Source organism: Pollicipes pollicipes, unplaced genomic scaffold (assembly GCF_011947565.3).
Source record: "Pollicipes pollicipes isolate AB1234 unplaced genomic scaffold, Ppol_2.1 Scaffold_2555;HRSCAF=2994_pilon_pilon_pilon, whole genome shotgun sequence".
In the NCBI taxonomy this organism is placed as follows: Eukaryota; Metazoa; Arthropoda; class Thecostraca; order Pollicipedomorpha; family Pollicipedidae; genus Pollicipes; species Pollicipes pollicipes.
In genome coordinates, this window is record NW_023596136.1 from 33,638,285 (window position 1) to 33,657,046 (window position 18,762).

The 18,762-nt window shown below is 56.0% G+C and overlaps 1 protein-coding gene across 1 annotated transcript; it reads right to left on the reverse strand.

Moving 5' to 3' along the window:
- Window positions 1-8,183: 8,183 nt before the first annotated feature.
- On the reverse strand, window positions 8,184-17,726 carry LOC119111077 (tetratricopeptide repeat protein 7B). The gene is made up of 9 exons (XM_037234906.1): window positions 17,691-17,726; window positions 17,384-17,473; window positions 16,571-16,691; window positions 15,302-15,409; window positions 10,975-11,134; window positions 10,478-10,559; window positions 9,755-9,859; window positions 9,306-9,397; window positions 8,184-8,342 (listed from the first exon to the last, which is right to left on the reverse strand). Exons 2-9 carry the CDS (start codon window positions 17,426-17,428, stop codon window positions 8,210-8,212), a joined length of 846 nt encoding a protein of 281 aa, XP_037090801.1. The 5' UTR covers window positions 17,429-17,473; window positions 17,691-17,726; the 3' UTR covers window positions 8,184-8,209.
- Window positions 17,727-18,762: the final 1,036 nt, after the last annotated feature.

Here is an 18,762-nt window from a genome sequence, read left to right on the forward strand (position 1 = left end):
TAGGATCAGTGAGCTAGCCTCATGAACTTCGGTGGGTGGGGAGACTGCCACCAGGTCTATCGCATGGTGCCTGACGCATGGCCTTTTGTGCCGAGGTGCTCGTGCAGCACACGTGCTCGGATTTTACACCACTTTTGCCTGAGATCAAAATGCGAAGGTGAAGACGGCACGATCTGGTGCAGGGATGAACAGGACGTTTGGCCCCCTTGCATGGACTGGGCATAGCCCTATACGCGGCTCAGACCCACCGCGACACAACCGAGCACTCGATGGTCACAGGTGAGTGCCTGCGATCCGTGCCGGCTTAAACGCTGGACGGTTGACGGTGGACCGGGTTAGAGGCGTTTGGGAAGCAAGCGCGTGGATCGGCAGCGAAACACGCAAACGAGACAGACACAGCCATGCAACGGTGAAACCACGTACGCCCCGCTGCAGTAGAGTTCATATGATTTGTCTCAGGCTGCTTGCGTCGGCTGCACTTATTCAATTGAGATCAGCGAACTAAGAGCAACCCTAGCGTGACATGATGATATACGCGGCATTGCATAATATTTCTTCCTAAAACAGGCCCCTAGTATGCGCTGCCGCGTTGCCTGGGATTCCAATTTCTCGTCGTTGTTCGTTTCCCCAGTGCACTGGGCGCGGCCAGCGTGTTCGCCCACAACATCCCGATTTCGCTTCCAGCCCATATTTCTCCGGAGCCATCGCACGCTTCGCATTATTTCGAACAGCATCACGTGCTGGAAATGAACAGCACTGGAACCATATTTCATATTTATTGCGTCAAATGATGGGTGTGTGAGTAAAACAGGTGCGAATTGCGCAACATTTGGTTGTGCTGCGTGCTCGTAAATGGTGTGACGCCTTTAGTTGATAAAAGTTCTCCTAAATTCGCACGCACCTGCAGGCCCATTTGCAGTGCAGCATCGCACTTTACCTCGGATAATTGACAATAAACTAAAATGATCTGTGTTTCCAGCATGTGGAAATATCACCTGCGTTAGAGGCCGATTAAAATAGTTTGGAGCAAGTTTCGACACTGAAATAGCCACTCAACCCTGCTCATGTTTCTCAGACATGGAAAAGCGGTCTAATGCATCTTACGCTGCCCATTCAAACTTACAATGTTTTCAAGTGCGTTAGCAAACAAGCGAACGTCAACAAAAGACTGTCAAACATGTTTCACCTTGTCAAGACCTTGCATGCCGTTTTTCTCTTTATTAAGTGATGCGATACCTTTTTCCTTAAGCAAGTGGCGAGATTGATCACTTGTCGGGGATCATTTGCTGAAAGGCATAGACTGCCGAAATAACTTTTTAAAATTAAATGTATGACAAGTCGCTACCAGCTTTAACCCTTCATGTATCATCCGTTCTTTCACCGAGGGTCTCATCTTCACTCTGCTAAGTCTGCACAGACATTTCTTTAGCACGGGTCCAGCGCGATTCGATCACCACCTGGGCATACCTCAATTACGGCAGAGTTTGGTCTAAGGCTTTGTGACCGAATACAGAGTGTTGAAGTGGCAATACTTCAGGGGCTCGAGATTTGTTGGAGTTTATGAGCTACTTTTGTGTTCATGGTTATCTGGGATGCTTGTTATAGACGAGGTTACATGATCTGTCGTGATTTGATATAGATTTACTTTTCATGATATTGCTTAACCCAACATCTCCTTGCTTTCACCTGACTTGACCTTGATCTTCATGAACATCATAACATGATTTTGACACGGGCGAGGATAGTCTTCCGTCCGGTTCCCTTAACAGAACGGCACCACTATTACTTTTTGTTTGCATTTTTCCGGCCTGTTGGCTGCATTCTGAAAAAAGCCGAGAGGTAGGTGGCTGGGATGAAAGTGCATATAAGTCCGCAGGCGACTGCGGTTGACGAGTGAGCTATCCAACGGATGACGTGGTAGGTCACGGGTACCAAATCGAAGCATATACACCGACTAAAGCTTAGAATATTTTGTTTTCAACGTTGTGTTGCGGTGATTGATTGTTTAAGTCGATGATTCGATGTTCAAAGAATATTTCTAACTTGCGATCTAAAGGCACGGTAATCTTTGTGAGGAGCAACGTTTCTACTCCGAGTGCCTTTGGAACCAGTCCTTGTGCGTCGAATTTTTGGGACCCATCACGACGTGCTCCACCAATTTGTAATCCGATCCAACCTCAAATATGTCGCTGCACATATTACGAATTCAATCCTGTCTCGTTCTCGGCAGCAAACAATCATGTAAAATATATGAAATTCAAAACAAAAATAAAATGAAGGTGCACAAAGCTTCAATCAAGCTCTTGTCTTAATTCATTTAACACTATAAATGTAAAACCTGTATCAGTTTTGTATATTTCTTCCCACCATGACGCAGACTATGCACGAATGGGCATCTTCACTAGTTCTGAGCTTTATGTTAAGGTATTCGTTTCCTTTCAGCCCATCTGCGCAAACCACCCTCGCAAAATATATTTACATTATTCGCGTTTCATCTCATTCTGATGTAAAATATAAAACAAACAAATTCATTAATTTTCACTCCTTTCCAGGCCCCCTGTGCCGTCCATGTGTTAGGCCAGTTCCTTCCTAAGCTACATCTCGTGGAGATTCCCAAATCCAGTTGGATACAAACGTTCTTAGATTATGTACCTTGTGTTTATCAATTCGTGAAGACCTGTCGTTTGCGCACGTCTTCGTGCTCATACGTGGCATGCTTTCAGAATCAGACTCCAGGCCGGATTAGCATGAGCCACTCCGCTCATAACAAAGCTTCCGGGAGGCGAGAGACCTATCTTCTTCTCCTCACCCAGCACCTCCTTACAAATGCAAACCGCCTGCTCTCCCGGTGCGTCTGGGATGGCCTGCCTGCCCTGGCATTCAGATGAGCCCGAGATAGCGAGCTCGGAGCGCGCGCACCGCGCCGGCGCATCTCGGCGATAAAGCTGCGAGTCAGCGTCACATGAGGCTGGGGTGGCTGACTGGTGATGGCCTTTGCCGCCGTCCGAGTGTGAACGCCGGCGGCCGGGTCATCCCGCTTCGCTAGCACCTCCTCCACAGACTCTCGCCCGCCTCTGACTGGGCCGGGGATCCGGCCGTGCCAGCTCGGCGCAGGTCGAGTCAGTCTCCTGCGCAAGACTGCGTCAAAACCTCTTAGTGCCTGACTGGCGCGCAGCTGCATCCCTGCAGCCCAGATTTGGCAGGTGTCTGGCGACAGCAGCTGACAGCGAGGCACTACCCCGCGCTCCCGACCACCGCCCGGTCCTGGCCCGCACGCCTGCGTTGTTGACGTTGGGACCATACAACACAGCCGCTTAGGATATTGTGACGATACGCCATATCTAATCATACAGCCAACGTTACTACCCCTGCCGCGCTATTAAATTTAGTGCTATCAGACAGCGTGTATGGCGTGCTCGGTGTACCCCCGTGACGTGCTGCGCAAGCATTGATCTTAAAGGCAATTTTTTACGTCACTATCTCGCAGGTGCCCGCTGAAACAGGCTTTAGAACCCTTCAAAAGCTGCCTTGAGCTGCTGGATGCTTTGCTTTGCCCTTGCACATGTTACTCATTGCGTATTCCCACAGGAGGAAGTCTAGGGAGTTGAGGTCGGAGGAACAAGGAGCACAAACACGTCCTGTCTTCCTTAAGATTAGTGTCATTTGGAATGTGTTCGAGAAAAGTTGTCTCGTCTCCAACACAGCATAAGGTGTGAGTAAACCTTGTTGGAATCGCTGTCATTTGAAGCCAACACAAGGGTTTCGTCGAGAGGAGATGAGACAGTCAGTGCATGGTATCGCAGAGAGTTTGCGGACAAAAGTACATGTAGAAAATGCGCGTGGCAAGTATGCCTAAAAAGTATGTCAGGTACGAGTGAAAAAGTAAAGTACGTATGCCTAATGTTCCTCAGGATGAAGAAAGTAGCGTGCACAGTTTGTAGCGGTAAAGGTTCATAATGACAGAAGAACGTATGGATAAAGATGGTATGGTAAAATATTCGCCAGGAAAAGCTCGTAGTGAAATTGATCGTCCGCGCAAAATTTCGTAAAAAAGGTCGAAAGTAGTCGCTTGGACCTAACTGTTCGCGCGTGACTGTTGGTCAAAGAAAACGTCCGCTTGACAAAAAAAAAAAAAACAAAAAAAAAACACGCAACCCAAGATTCGTATTTCGATATCTGATGTAAGCAGCACGTTTGTACGAAAGTGTTTGTCAGGGATGAAGTTCGCTGACGGTAGTGCACACGATAAACTTTGTATGAAGATGTGTGCTGAACGTTGAGATACAGATTTTCATGCTTGGTGTCCGTTGTCTTGGTGTCAAAAAACCATGTCCGCTGCAGATTGCGCGCCGAGTCTTTTAAGCTCATCCACTATCCCTAAACCCTGAAGACGTCTCCGTCGACGACTTCGCCTGATGCCAATGAGCGCGTCACTGACGTCACCTGACGGACGCGCCGAGTCAGCTCGATTGTGGAATATGACGGAGAGACCCGTCAGAACCAGGTGGGTCCGTCCGTCCAGACCCGCCAGTGACACCAAGTATGCAATTGCTTGCATTAAGTAAATCGGAGTCCAGAGAGAATGATACACCAGCAGGACCTGCTCTGACGCACCCCTTTGGTAGGGACCCTGCTTGCATTTGACCCAACGCTGACCGAGGGCATCATTTGTAAACTGTACGCCTGATAGAGCTAGACATTGCTCACTCCAATTCATATATTAAATCATCCCGGAAACCAAACATGAGCGAAATATGGGATCTACCGGTGCACAATTTGGTTCCCTAGTGGTTGACCGTTCTCGAACGCTTTCCACATAGTGAACAACGAGTATCCCCCACGATACCAATCCTTTGTCTCCATGTATCGCGAAAGGCGTAATGTTTGTTTTTCTCGGGAAAGTGTGGTACATTCACAGCCCCCGCTCCTACCCTTAAGCTGCTTAAGAACCTTCGTGCACGTATTTTTGTCGAACCAACCTAATCCGCTTCGAACATACGCGTACGTCCAGTTTCTTATAAGCAATCACGTACACACCTTATGCATGCGAGTTTTTCCACACAAACTTTTTTGGTGACAAACTTTTGCCAATCGGAACGGTTTCCCTACGCGCTTTATACTATGCCAACACTTGAACCTGAAATTTTGCGTACGGGTTTTGCATGCGTTCTTCTGCCATTTGAACTTCAAACCTTGTGCTTGCGACCAACTTCGGACGTACTTTGTGCATGGGTACTTTTGCCCTAGAACTGTCGCGGGGGGTGCCGCGATCACTTCCCTGACCTACTGTTGCCGTCTTCCCATCGTGATCTCAAAACCAAAAGGGCCCAGTTACGCCATGCGAATTAATGGCAACCCAAGCAGAGCCCTTTTCCCCAGGTAAAAGGTGCTAAGGTCTATATATCCGACGTTACGTGTATGTTCTCGTTGGTGGGTGTCTTATTCAAATTTACTATCGTTCCCCGTCCCATTCCCCCCAGTCTCACAGTTATTGTCACAGAGTACATCTGAAGGTACCACTTCACTAATTGCATTATCTGCCGGTCTGTGAACGGGGTATTGGCCCTAGCCTTACTGGCCTTGCTTGGCCTTGAATGGGGTTCTGTGAACGGGGTACTGGCCCTAGCCTTACCGGCCGTGCTTGGCCTTGAATGGGGTTCTGTGAACGGGGTACTGGCCCTAGCCTTACCGGCCGTGCTTGGCCTTGAATGGGGTTCTGTGAACGGGATACTGGCCCTAGCCTTACTGGCCTTGCTTGGCCTTGAATGGGGTTCTGTGAACGGGGGTACTAAAACACTATGACAGTAAACATCCAAACTTGATGCCCCACATCAGCGAGTCGAAAACAAGGAGGGATCCAGTGATGGGAAACAGAAGGGAAGGTCAGCAACTGAGCCACATACCCCGAAGATGGTCGAAGTTGGGCAAAACATTACAGTTCTTGTCTGAATGACATCAATTTTATCAAGACAAGCTTGCTTTAGGACATACAGGTCTTTGAGCGAAAGGAAGGAAATGTTGAGTAGTTGAAAATTACGGCATCTCTTTGGACTTTCCTCCAAACCGGTGCTGACCCCATGCGGCACCGTTCGAGATCCGCTCTTGGTCGAACCCAGTAACTCTAAATGTGTGCGAGGACCCGACGACTGATCCTACCGCTGTTAAAGATCATGCGCGTTCGAGGTATTGAGCGTTAAAAAGCCTACGTCTAAATCAGTGTTACTGAAGGCTGTGTGGAGGCATGGCCCTCGGCAGGCCCGTTACGCGCACCCAGCGCCCGCATATGTATCGTCCCATGTTTCTTTCGTCTGCGTTTATTTCGTCTGACGATCGCGAAAGTCGCCGAGCTTTCTGGAGCAGCAAGGAGCAGTGAAGTGATGTACAAGCCGTATATAGGTTACGAAGGCAGATATTCCACAAGCCAGGCCTGAAATACCATATTTTTCTGAACTCAGTCCTCAGATATTTGGCCTGTCATGCAATGATGTGGGATTCGATTACCTGGTATGAGATCAGCACTTTCAGCGCCTGTCAGATATCTGCCACACGATGCCCAGTGCATTTCTTGATGGCCAGAGAGCGGGGCCAACAAAATACAAACACGCCAGGTTCTTCAGCGCCGGCCATCAGTGGCCGTTTCGTTGGCAGCCTGCCATTCATCTCGAGTAATTCCACAGAGCACCGTCAAGAGGTAGCCACAACAACAACAGTAGACATGTATGTATTGTGTAAGCCGTCGTCGCCCCCGCCGTGGGATAGCCAGCCAGCACCAGGGTAAACTGTGGCGTCTAAATTCGCCATGGCAGTGACGTCACACGGACCGGACATGACTCCGGGCCAATCAGGTCCGACCTCGGGGACGCCACACCGCGACGCGCGGGAGGAATGTCGTATCACAGGAACGGACGAGCGCGGAAGGGAAGTCCAGGCCTCGCGATGGCCACATTAATGGTACGGTGCCAACGCTGACTTCATACCAGCGTCACGCACAACGCACCGCTCGAGTGTTGACGGAACACAAGCTGCCCAACAGCCCACGTCAGGGACACCATTTACAACAAGTTCGTCATATTCACTTCTTGCACATCGTTGAAGCGGACATGCCGAGTGGTCTGGGAACGTCGGCCGCGAGTCCACCCGCACGCCTGAAGGAGCCACAACACCAGCACGGGCCGCGACAGGGCGGGGGATTCGGAGGAGAAGCGTGTCAGTGTTTTGATTGTTGTGCGACGCACGACCGCGTCCCGGTCCGCGCCGCGGGAGTCGCCCACGGTCACCGTGACAGCCGCGTCAAAAACGGAACAGCTGCTGAGTCTGAAGAGGCAATCTGCCGGCCGCGATACAGACGCTCCACCGCTGAGCTCCGGTGACTCCCCGCTCACCGGCCTGCAGGTAACACTGCACCCACCGTCACAAACCGGCAGGGTCCGGTGAGAAGAACCGACGCGGCACGATAGCAAATCCAGCTAACGGTGACTAGCACAACACCAGCGAACGACGCACAAGCACCGCGGCACTCCATATTGCGAGCCACCTCACCCGTCAACAAACACACACGTGGACTAGACACACTAGTTTTAGCTCTCTACGGGGTAAAAACCCTTGTTCCACGGTACACAGATAACAAATGATTCACGCCAATGCAGCCGAGCCGCCCCGGTACCCAGAGACCGCCGCCCGGCAGCGCCCCTGGCGGGCGTCACTCGAAGCAGAGCGGCACGGCGGTGAACGGCAGCACAGGCACCATCGCCTCGATGTCCACGGCCGTCATGAAGCCGCCCGGCAGCGCCGCTGGCGGGCGTCACTCGAAGCAGAGCGGCACGGCGGTGAACGGCAGCACAGGCGCCATCGCCTCGATGTCCACGGCCGTCATGAAGCCGCTCGGCAGCGCCGCTGGCGGGCGTCACTCGAAGCAGAGCGGCACGGCGGTGAACGGCAGCACAGGCGCCATCGCCTCGATGTCCACGGCCGTCATGAAGCCGCCCGGCAGCGCCGCTGGCGGGCGTCACTCGAAGCAGAGCGGCACGGCGGTGAACGGCAGCACAGGCGCCATCGCCTCGATGTCCACGGCCGTCATGAAGCCGCCCGGCAGCGCCGCTGGCGGGCGTCACTCGAAGCAGAGCGGCACGGCGGTGAACGGCAGCACAGGCGCCGTCGCCTCGATGTCCACGGCCGTCATGAAGCCGCCCGGCAGCGCCGCTGGCGGGCGTCACTCGAAGCAGAGCGGCACGGCGGTGAACGGCAGCACAGGCGCCGTCGCCTCGATGTCGACGGCCGTCATGAAGCAGTCGGCCGCCGCCTCGTTCTCGCCCAGAAACTCCAGCACCTTGCCCAGGTTGTACCTGTCGACGGGTGGAACGCGGCCGTCACGCTGGGAGAAGCTAGGTGGAGGATGACGCCCGAAAGAAGGCATCGCAAACGCTCCTGCGTGTCCCACCTCCCCAGCAAATCGGAGCAGTCCGGCGCGCCACACATCGTAAATCATTGTTACGGTTTTTATGCTGCTTGCCATTTGGACTAGCGTCCTCTCATTCAGTAAGGACCATTTCAGGGCTATGGGATGAACGAGAATGGATAATGGTGGGGTGTAACTATGCGCGCCAGGAGGCCCGACGGCCGAGACTAAGTCCGCGTAGGGACCCCTCTGCGGGCTATGCGCCGGGCGCCCAGACGGGGGCCTCAACAGAAAAGCCTCTCAGCCTGCTCGAGGCTGGCGCATACAGCCTGTCCCGGATAGGCGTGGCGTCGCGAGGATGCAGGATAAACCAAGAAAGAGGATGAAGGGGCGGATCTTTATGTTGTTAAAGTCTCGAAGCAGTTATGTGAAATTCACATGCAAGCACTCGAAACAACTGAGATCGCTGAGAGCATCCAAACGTGCCTAATGCGGCAACACGCGCCTTAATCCCTCGCTCGTGTAGTGTTCATGAGCCGCACGTCTCTCAGGCAAAAGCCGGACGGGGGAGGTCAAAGGTCACACGGAGCTACGTCCTCCCACAGGATGAGCCACCCTGTCAGGTTATCCGTGCGGTAACAGGCAACCGTGCCACGCACCCAACACGACCGTACCCGCTAAACACGATCACGCACACAAAACATGACACACGTTACATACAGCATCGCAGACACGTGCTCAAGACGTGGCCTTCAATACGTGACGTGCCGGCGCAATCCGCCTTGCCACGTTGACACATCACATGTGGTGCGCGCGGTGTGTGTCCGGAGAGGCGAGCCGTGCCGTGCCGTGCCGGCTGTGTATCGCACGACACCGGCAGCCCAGGGGCGGGCCGGCCCGGTGGGCTCACCAGCTCTGGTGCACCAGCGGCTCCAGCTGGATGGCGTCCCGCAGCATCTTCTCGGCCAGACGGTGGCTGCCCAGGTAGTGATGCACCAGACCCTGCGGCGAACAGCACACGGACGTCACGTGACACCATCGGCGGCAGGCGACGCCCAGCAGCGGCTCCGGTGAGACGGACAGCCGGCGCGAGCGCAACAACAACGGCGCCAATCCCCATGCATCCGCACACGACAGTCGAAGCCGCAGGTGCACATCTTGGACGGCATCGCGCCCATGCTCTTGCTGGCTCGCGGGTCTCGACTACGCCACAATGCTGACGCTGACCCGAGCGTTGCGGCGCCGCAACAGCTGACCACCCCGCACCGGCCCGAGCCATGCCGGCGACCGTCCCTGGAGCACCATCCATGGCCTCACACGCACACCCAGAGGGTCACACCGGGCTCGCGCGGCACGCACCAGGTGCTGCATGCTCTTGATGTGGTGCGGGTTCAGCGCCAGCGCATCGTTGAAGTGGACCTTGGCCTCCTCGAACTCGTTCTTGTACACGTGCACCAGTCCCTTCTGCGGGTGGTGGCCGGGAGCGAGGGTCAGCGAAGACATGGCAGCCCCGCTGCCTTGTGGCACGGCCACGCGCCCATCGGCTGATGATAAGCGGCCCAAGGCCGACCGCTGGCAGGCATACAGCTAACGATATCATTCAGGGGACGAGGCGGCGCAGAATACGACAGTCAATGAGCAGGGTCACTCCACTGGGGAACAGCGGGAGCTATGCCACGGCAGCAGAGCTGTTGGGATTATTAGGCAATGGTCACTGACTCCATACGTGTCTGCACAGCACTTGAGACATAGCTGTTCCACGTCTTATTTGAACAAGCCAGACAAAGAGCACTTCAAAACCACACGTTTTCATGGGGACTGCCACTATACTATGCCCTGGCTGCGGCCCCAGTACTCCCACATACGGGCTCACAGGCTAACCGGTCCAACGGCCCAACGGTCCCTCGGCCCAACGGCCCAACGGTCCCTCGGCCCACCGGTCCAGCAGCCCAATGGTCCAGCGGCCCAAAGGTCTGTCGACTCCAAGGGTCTGTCGACCCAGTGGCCAAGCGGCCCAACGGCCAAGCGGCCCAGCGGCCCAGCGGTCCAACGGGCAAGCGGCCTCCGTCGGCCGTCACTCACGAAGTACAGCACGTGGTGCGAGGCGGGTGCGATGGTGGCCGCCTCCTGCACACACGAGATGGCCTGGTTGGTCTGGCCCAGTCTGGGGGCAGTCAGCACGCGTCAGCTGCCGAGCTGCCGGCCCGCCACGCGCGCCACGCACTGAACAGCGGCCACGGCCGGCTGCGCCGAGCACGACCGCACGCGCCGACCGTCGGCTCATTACGGACGGGTGGCGGCGGCATCCGACCAGTGGCCGTGCGCGTCACACGCACGCACAATGTGTCAGCCTAGAAATGGCGTAGACGATTTGCTTGAAAAGAAAAGTGGCCAAGCTGTTCGATAATGGGGGGGTCATGGGGGCGGTAAAGAGTTACCAAGGAAGCTAGATACTGTGTTCCAGGCCGAAGAAATGAGGCAACCAATGCCGCAGATGGGTGACGCCCTGAACGCGGCGGCGGCGGGCGGGAGGCTACCCCGGTAAGGCGGCGTGTGTGCGTGTAAGACGCTGTACCCACTTGAGGTAGAGGTCGGCGACGAGCAGCCATATCCGGATCTGCAGGTCCCAGACCTGCTGCGGCCCCGGCCGCGGCTGGCTGGACGTCAGCGACGAGGCCACCTCGGAGAGCGCCTGCTCTACGCGAGACGGCGCGATGGTGGACGACGCGCGCACGGAGCCTGCCGCCGCGCAGCCGGAGCGGTGTGAGGGAGGCTCGGCTCGGCTCGGCTGGCGGCGCGGTCGCCCCAGCCGCACGGACAGGCCGACAGCGCGCGCCGCAGGATGGGCCGCGTCACACGCGACACGGACCGAACACAGACCGAACAGTGGGGCTCCACCTGTACCCGGCCGGCGTGAGCGCCACAGACACACACACAGACAGAAGGGTGTCACCAATGGGAGACTGGGGAACATGTCCCTTAAAAAATCACCCTCCCCGCCACAACTATCGACATCGGATTTGCTCCCAATATCCCCTGTAAACTGCGCGTTTTTTTTTTAAACGTTTCCACACTCGAAATACCATTTTCAGGCCCTCTCCATATTCCAGGTTTGACCACACAACACGATGGCGAACTCCAGGCAGGTCTTCAGTACGCGCTCGCCTTGAGGTAACACATCACGGCATGGCTCGCAATACAACAACAGCAGTAAACGACATTGGGCTGGAGATACGCGTCTCCTTCAAACAGTTGTTGCCACGCACATAGGCACCAGGGTGGTCCGCCATTGCTTCTGTGATCTTTTCAAAAGCGCTTCAGCATGCTGATGCTACACATCCTAAGCAGAGATACTCGTGCCCTAGCATATTAAATTTGGTCCATGTTTACTACTGTAACAAGATCCCTGAGTAAACTGACCGACATGTGAACTTCTATCTGCAGCGTGCAAGTGTTCTACTTGTTTGGATAGGATATGTTACGTCAATTCCGGCTTCCATTTTCACCATACCGAGGTGAATCACTGCTAGGATCACCGCACTGCACCCACTGCAATCACTGCAATCACTGCTCTCGGTGTCCGCGCTCATCCCCCCTCCCGAAAACTCGCCGCGAACAAGTTCTGGACGTGCCGCGTCACCCACCGCTGTCGGCACCCCGTGGGAGCGATCGGATCCAGCTCAACCGTCCAGAAGACTCGCGAAGATGGTGCGACGGGGGGTTCGCTCGCGCCCCCGCCCCTATCACCCAAGGCGAGGTGCAATGCGAGCGTCGTCGGTGCGGGCTCATCGGTCGGTCGCCGTGCGCGCCGCACGCGCGCCTCAAACACCGTCGTGGCAATTTCCCCGGGGGTTAATACGCGGCGGGGTTGTGCGGGTGCCCACGGCGACTGGCGGCAATGCAGGAAGCACCCTTCGTAGCGGAAGCCCGTGACACTGCGGTCGCACCCCGCAATGCGCCCCACGACAAAAGCCGAAATTTGGTTGATTGACGCTCTCGTCGAATCAGTGCCAGGAAATAGGCCGCCTGGCTGGACACAAGTGCCGCAGTGACATTTTCGGTTGCGTCATGCGGAAACGCTCGCCCAGGAATAGGCCGAAACACCGCCGTTCGCGAGGTGACGTGGGATGTGGAAAAAAGTCCGCGCTGGCACTGCGCTGGAGGGAGCGTGATAAAAAGTCAAACAGAAAACTTGACCAGTGACCAGCTGTCTTCGGAGACAAATGCACAAGGTCCACAGCGCGAGTGGAGAAAAAGAAATTTACGAGATGCCTCGAAGACCTCTTTGAGACTTCCCATGTCGATGCTATGAAGATCATCAAAGTCCCAGAGAACAAAGACTTCTTTCAGGCCCAATGGGAGCGAAGCCACTGAGGTTTCATGGTGGCAATCCAGCTTCTTGCTGGGAAGGAAGAGTGCAGCTCTCCAATCGTAACAGCAGACCGCAGAAAGGGTCCGTTGCCGGACGGGAGAGCACGCCGAACACGAGGCAACTGCCCTGTTGGAATCTTCATCCACCGACAGCACACAAGTGGCAAGTGCGGATGACACGCAGCCATTCACGCCGCTTTCTTCTCTGAAACGGCAATGCGGGTGAACCAAGACGCTGGTCTGGCAGCAGCCATCCATCGGTCCCAGCTCAGCGACCCCTCTGGGGTCCAGCTCCGACTGACGATGACCTTCGTCGCGGCTCCCCTGGCCAGACGACAAGCCGAGGATCAATCAGGCGGACGCGCACATTGCAGACGAGAGCCACCGCGGGAGACATCCGGCGTCCTTTTCCTGGTGGTCCACTGAGACGGAGACACAGGACCCGACGATGGAGAGGAGAGCGTGAATCGATTCGTCCCAGTAGCCGGTCCAAGAGGCGCCATCAAGCCCCGTGGTGCTCCCAGGCTCGCCAGAGGATTTGGCGCCACGACAACCGACGCTGCCGCGCCCCGTGTGAACCACTGGACCGTCGCGAAGAGGGACAAAGGATCGAGCTTTGACACCACCTCCAGTGACAGTGTCAAAGTGCCTCCAGTATGCACGCTCCATCAACAGGAGCTCAGGCGACAGCTCCTCCACTTCGCTTCGCTGGTAAGCATACCTTTGAATTGAGGACGGAGGCGGCTTTCTCCACGTGCTTCGGTCCGCCTTCGGGACCACAAATTGCCTTGCTTCAGTGCTTCAGGAGCGGAGAGGGGCACATCAGTCGGAGTTTGAGCCCATGGTGCATGAATACCTGGAGCCGACAGTAGGTGAGACTTGTCTCTCCTCAAAGGATCGTGTCGTTACCTTTTGCCGCGGGAGGCTGGCCGAAGTTTTACCACCCGGGTGCTCTCCACCGTGCCGGATGAATGGGACCTCCGATTTACGGGGTCAGCATCTCCTTGTTTCGCGATCAGTTCTGACTAACACTCAGCGAATAGGAGCACTCAAGTGTATCGTCTCTTCCATCGTCAGGGCACGGTTCTCCGCACCAGTGGTCGAGGCTACCGCGCACGGCTCGGCCCTCTTGCGATGCGTCACCAGCTATCCGGACGCTCAAATCTTGCAGCAGGCGACCCCAAGAAGTTCACCAGTCACCTCTGGCACCTCAGCGAAGAGCTGGATGGTTCGCAACAGCTGATTCGACGAGGTGTCGTTCGAGATGAGGATGATGGTCGCGGTGTCTCAGGGACAGGGATCGATGAGTACACCACAGTGAGCACAAGTGGATCTCGCGGTAAAGGGAGTTTCAGCAAGAAGACCCTCGCGGACTTCATCACGATCGGTCGGTGGGAATCCTGAGGCCCTGTGGGACCAACGAAGACCTCGTCGCCCATCCCAGCGATTGGTGACAACATCGGACTTCACGAATGCCAAGGAAGTCGCATGCAGGATCGCGGCAGCAAACGGCTTCGTCGAGCGATGCGTAGCTCTTGTCCATACGGACAACGCGGCACTGACGAGGAAAGACAAGCGAAAGCAGAACCTGCTGCAGGTGTCGAATGACACATTCGCCGTTATTCCTAGACTTCAAGGTGGAGGGGAAAGGTCTGCAAACATCTTCGCCTGAGCTATGCCGTTCGTGACTGATTCAATGATATCTGCTCTGCGACGGACCGCGCGAAGTGTTCTTCAATCCATCGCGTCAGGAGGTGAACATTGATGTAGTATGCATGCATATCGTGTTCATGGTTTAAAAACTGGAGTACACCATACACGGTTGGGCCATTTTAGACTTTGACATCACGTTGTCCAAAACCACTAGGGATCACAAGTTCATGGGGAATACTAGAGCGAACTTTTATGGCCTACACTGTATGAGAATTTGGCATTCAATCCACGTGTGACAGTGCTTAAAAGTGCTGGACTGGCCACATTTACCCCGCATGATTTCATCCCAAACACGCGTCGGCTCATGAGAAAGCACTTTGGAAAAGTCCTCAGCACAGAACAGGGGACCACCCTAATATACACTAAATATTGGCTACGCACACCAGGCACACGAAACCCGTATTAGTATTGTAAACTACTGTATACCATGCATGCAGGCCGTCGCCAGACCAAAGCCCTGTTAAGTCCAAGTAGTACGCACAGCTTAGTACGCCGGTCGCATGCTCCTCGGTGCCGGTCGCAACCTCAGAAACCCCCACAGCAGTCCGCCGCCTCCGGACGACAAACGCAAACTACCGCAGCCAGCGCCCAAAATGTCAAGCAAAAACCGGGCCAGGACCGGCCCACCCCATCCGCACTTTCACTGCTCCAGCGCGCCTGCCGTCACCGGCAGCGGCGGCAGCCCTGCCCGCAGCGGTGGCGGCAGCAGCAGCGGCGGCAGCAGCGGCAGCAGCAGCGGCAGCGACGACGGCGGCGACAGCTATGTACAGCGGACAGGGGCGGATGGGGGGCGGGGCGTGCGGAACGCGCCGCCGCAGCTACCTTCGCACTCGGAGCCGGCGGGCGAGGGCAACAGGTGGTTCGGCCCCAGGACCGGGATGGCCAGCGTCTCCAGCGGCGAGAGCACCACGTGGCGCGCTACTTTATCCGCTGCGGTGACGTAACGCTGACGTCAGAGCCCGCCGGCGCGCGTCAGCTGACGGCCCGCGGCTCCACACAGCAGGCACAGAGCGGCACTTCGGACAGAGCACAGCTACGACTGACACTGGCCCCGGACAGGGACGGCTTCCGCGCAGTGGTGCTCTGGGCCGGCCCAGAGAGGGCGCCCGCGGCCTCTGGGCCGGCCCAGAGAGGGCGCCCGCGGCCTCTGGGCCGTCCCAGAGGGGGCGCCCGCGGCCTCTGGGCCGGCCCAGAGGGGGCGCCCGCGGCCTCTGGGCCGGCCCAGACGGGGCGCCCGCGGCCTCCGGCCCAGGACCCGGCCCAGGGACGCGCCGCGGGGGGACCGTGCCGACCCGGGCCCTGGCCTGACCCAGCGTCGGCGCCGGCAGGCTCGGTGCGGACTACACCGGCGGGCCGAGCGCTGCTGGGAGATCACCCGCAGCACCCGTCATTCACAGCTGGCTGCTTGTGTACGGGGGCCGGACTGTAGGGGTGGTGTGCCCAGTACCGATGCCTTGATGTCTGGCACATTCGTGACGCCAGCTATTGCTATGGTGTGCTATACACGCTTTCTACCGTCTACTCCCCCACCATTCTATGTTTCCTACTGAGTGCACTATTCAAGCTTTATACATGACAAACATCGATATCAATCGTTCGATCTCCTCTGAACGCTGGTCATGCTTTGACATGCTGTGCTGTAAGACGGTGGTAATAGTGCAAAACGTATTCCTATGCCTAAAACACGACTGAATAAGCAGTAAAAATACATACGAAATGAGAAGGTTTGTCATGTCCTGATCTCATCAGGAATGGCCTCGCACATCTCGAAGGAACGCATATTGACTTTACTGGCTTAATGGTTTGCATCAACTTATCTGAGACCGACGAAGGGACAAGTGCTCCAGTAATATGCAAATGCAAAAGTCTGATGCACAGCTAGATCTTACTGGTCCATTATCCAACAATGAATGGTCAAGCACATTAAAGAAGTCATTTATGTCCTGGGCATATGGCAGGTACTGCATTACCTCTTCCTCGAACGGTTCCGCGTACCACCTACAACACACGGGGTGCCATTCGCCCCTGCTGTAAGTGCCGTTAGTATTTTGTGACCTGTGCGTGTTTTGTCGGTGAGGACACACGGCGCACCTGAATCGGGGTCGGAGACGACCGAGTACTGTCGGTCAGTGTCCAGACTGTTCTCCGCCATGCGGGCATCGTAGATCTCCTTCCACTGCTCCAGCATCTCCCGCGCCACGATCAGCGCCGCCTGCCGGACGACACAGGAAATGCAGCGTGAAAAGTCAGCTTAGTACTGCCTGCTCAAGCAACGTTGTCGATATATATATATATATATATATATATATATAGTAAATATTATATATACGAGAATATATATATATATATATATATATATATATATATATATATATATATATATATATATATATATATATATGGTGTGCTATATAGGTATACAAAAGGTATACAAGGTATACCTTTAGGTATACAAGGTGTCCAGGACAGGCATATGGGACTTGACAAAACATCCTATTATAACCTCAGTCAGGGCCTTCTGATTAGATGGATTTCAGCGATCAGAGATCCTACTTCACAGTGTTCGTTACGTGAGCTCAGATCCTACCGCCCCATCGTACAACTCTAGGTCAACGGCATAATTTTGCGGCCAAAAATTGACGTGCCGCAAAGTCTAGCTTAGTCCGTCGTGCCCTTTAACCTCATATGACCTTGAGCGACCACGACCAATCCCAGTCAGCCCAAACCAGTCAGCGGGAAAATAGCGAGCACGTATGACGGCTCGAACACACCCAACCAGCCAAGGATGGCCTGGGAGAAGATCGCTGTGACCGACTCACTGCGAGGGCGGATCTGATTGAAGATGTTATCGACCCACATCCGAGTGAGCACCTGCGCAGATCCACTGCGCCGCAGACGCCTCACCTCTCCACCGTTGCAGTACTCCTCCACGTGGACGCGAGTGAACATCAGCTGGAGGTCCTCCGGGTACTCGTCCTGGGCCACGCGCAGCAGCTGAAACAAGAGGCCGCCGCTGACCACGGAGGACGGGGCGTAGTGTACAGCCGACGGAGATGCATTGCATTGTGCCCGGGCACCGAGGGATGGAGAACTGAGCCTTCCCCGTCAGTCAGCTGGATGCTCCGGCCCGGAGGGAGGGTGCTGACCTGACCCACCATCAGCACTCTACCGCGCTGGTCCAGTGTCACCCGGACCCCCAGCGGCCACCCACCTCCAGAGCGCCGCTGTGCTGGTTCTGGGCGGTCAGCAGCAGGGCCAGCAGGTGCAGCGAACCCAAGTGGTCCGGCCGCCGCTCCAGCGCGGTGCGCACGTGCGCCACGGCCGCCGCCACCTGGCGTGCCCGCGCCATCTGGTAACCCATGTAGAAGGCGGCCAGATGGTCACCCGGGTCCAGCTCGTGACACCTGATGGGGGGGGGGGGGGGGCGACGTCACCAGAGCTCCACAATGCGCTTGGTTGTTCAGGCTGCACGGCATCGCTTGCTTCCCGCCCTGGACGAAAGGGCGGTGATGGAGAGGCACTGAATGTATGGCTCCATATTGCATGAGTGTGCAGTCGGGCTGTGTTATGAGAGCGAATGAGGGACACAAGAAATGACCGTAACACAGACCAACGAGTGAGGCTGCTCGAACTGATGTACGAGTATAATCCACCCCATGTCTTACAGGTCAGCGACACGGTACCGAAACGGCGAAAGGTTGGCTTTATGATGGCGTGACGCTATGCCTCGGTCCTCCGCCGCTGCTGGCGTCAGTTCACAACGATAGTGAGTGACAGTGGGATGTTCAGTGCAATGATAAAAACCGCTTTATTTAATAAGATAAACCTTTCAATTATCAGCCTGCAACATCGTAGCCTCGTTTCGTTCACGCGGTCCGGGTTACGCGATGCACAGGCAACACGTCCCTTCGAAAGGACACCGTTACGCTCGTCCAACTTCAACGCTACTGTTCAACTGGTGCACGCCAGCGCTAGCGCGAGCCGAACGTCACGACAGGTCCCCGGCATCCCAACCGATGGGGCGCCGGCCGCCCTGACGCCGGCTCCGCTCCGGCCGCCGGCCGCGGAGCACGCCCACCTGCGGAAGTTGTCGAGCGCGGCGTCGGCCAGCCGCTGCTTCTCCTGCTGCTGGCGCGACACGCCGGCCTGCAGCATCTGGCCGATGCCCCAGGTACAGGTGGCAGCGGCTGGCCAGGCCGTGCGACTCAGAGGACTCCTGGCGCAGGGCGCGCTCGCTCCATCGCACCCCGTCCTCAAACTGAGGAGACGCCCCATCGTCACCA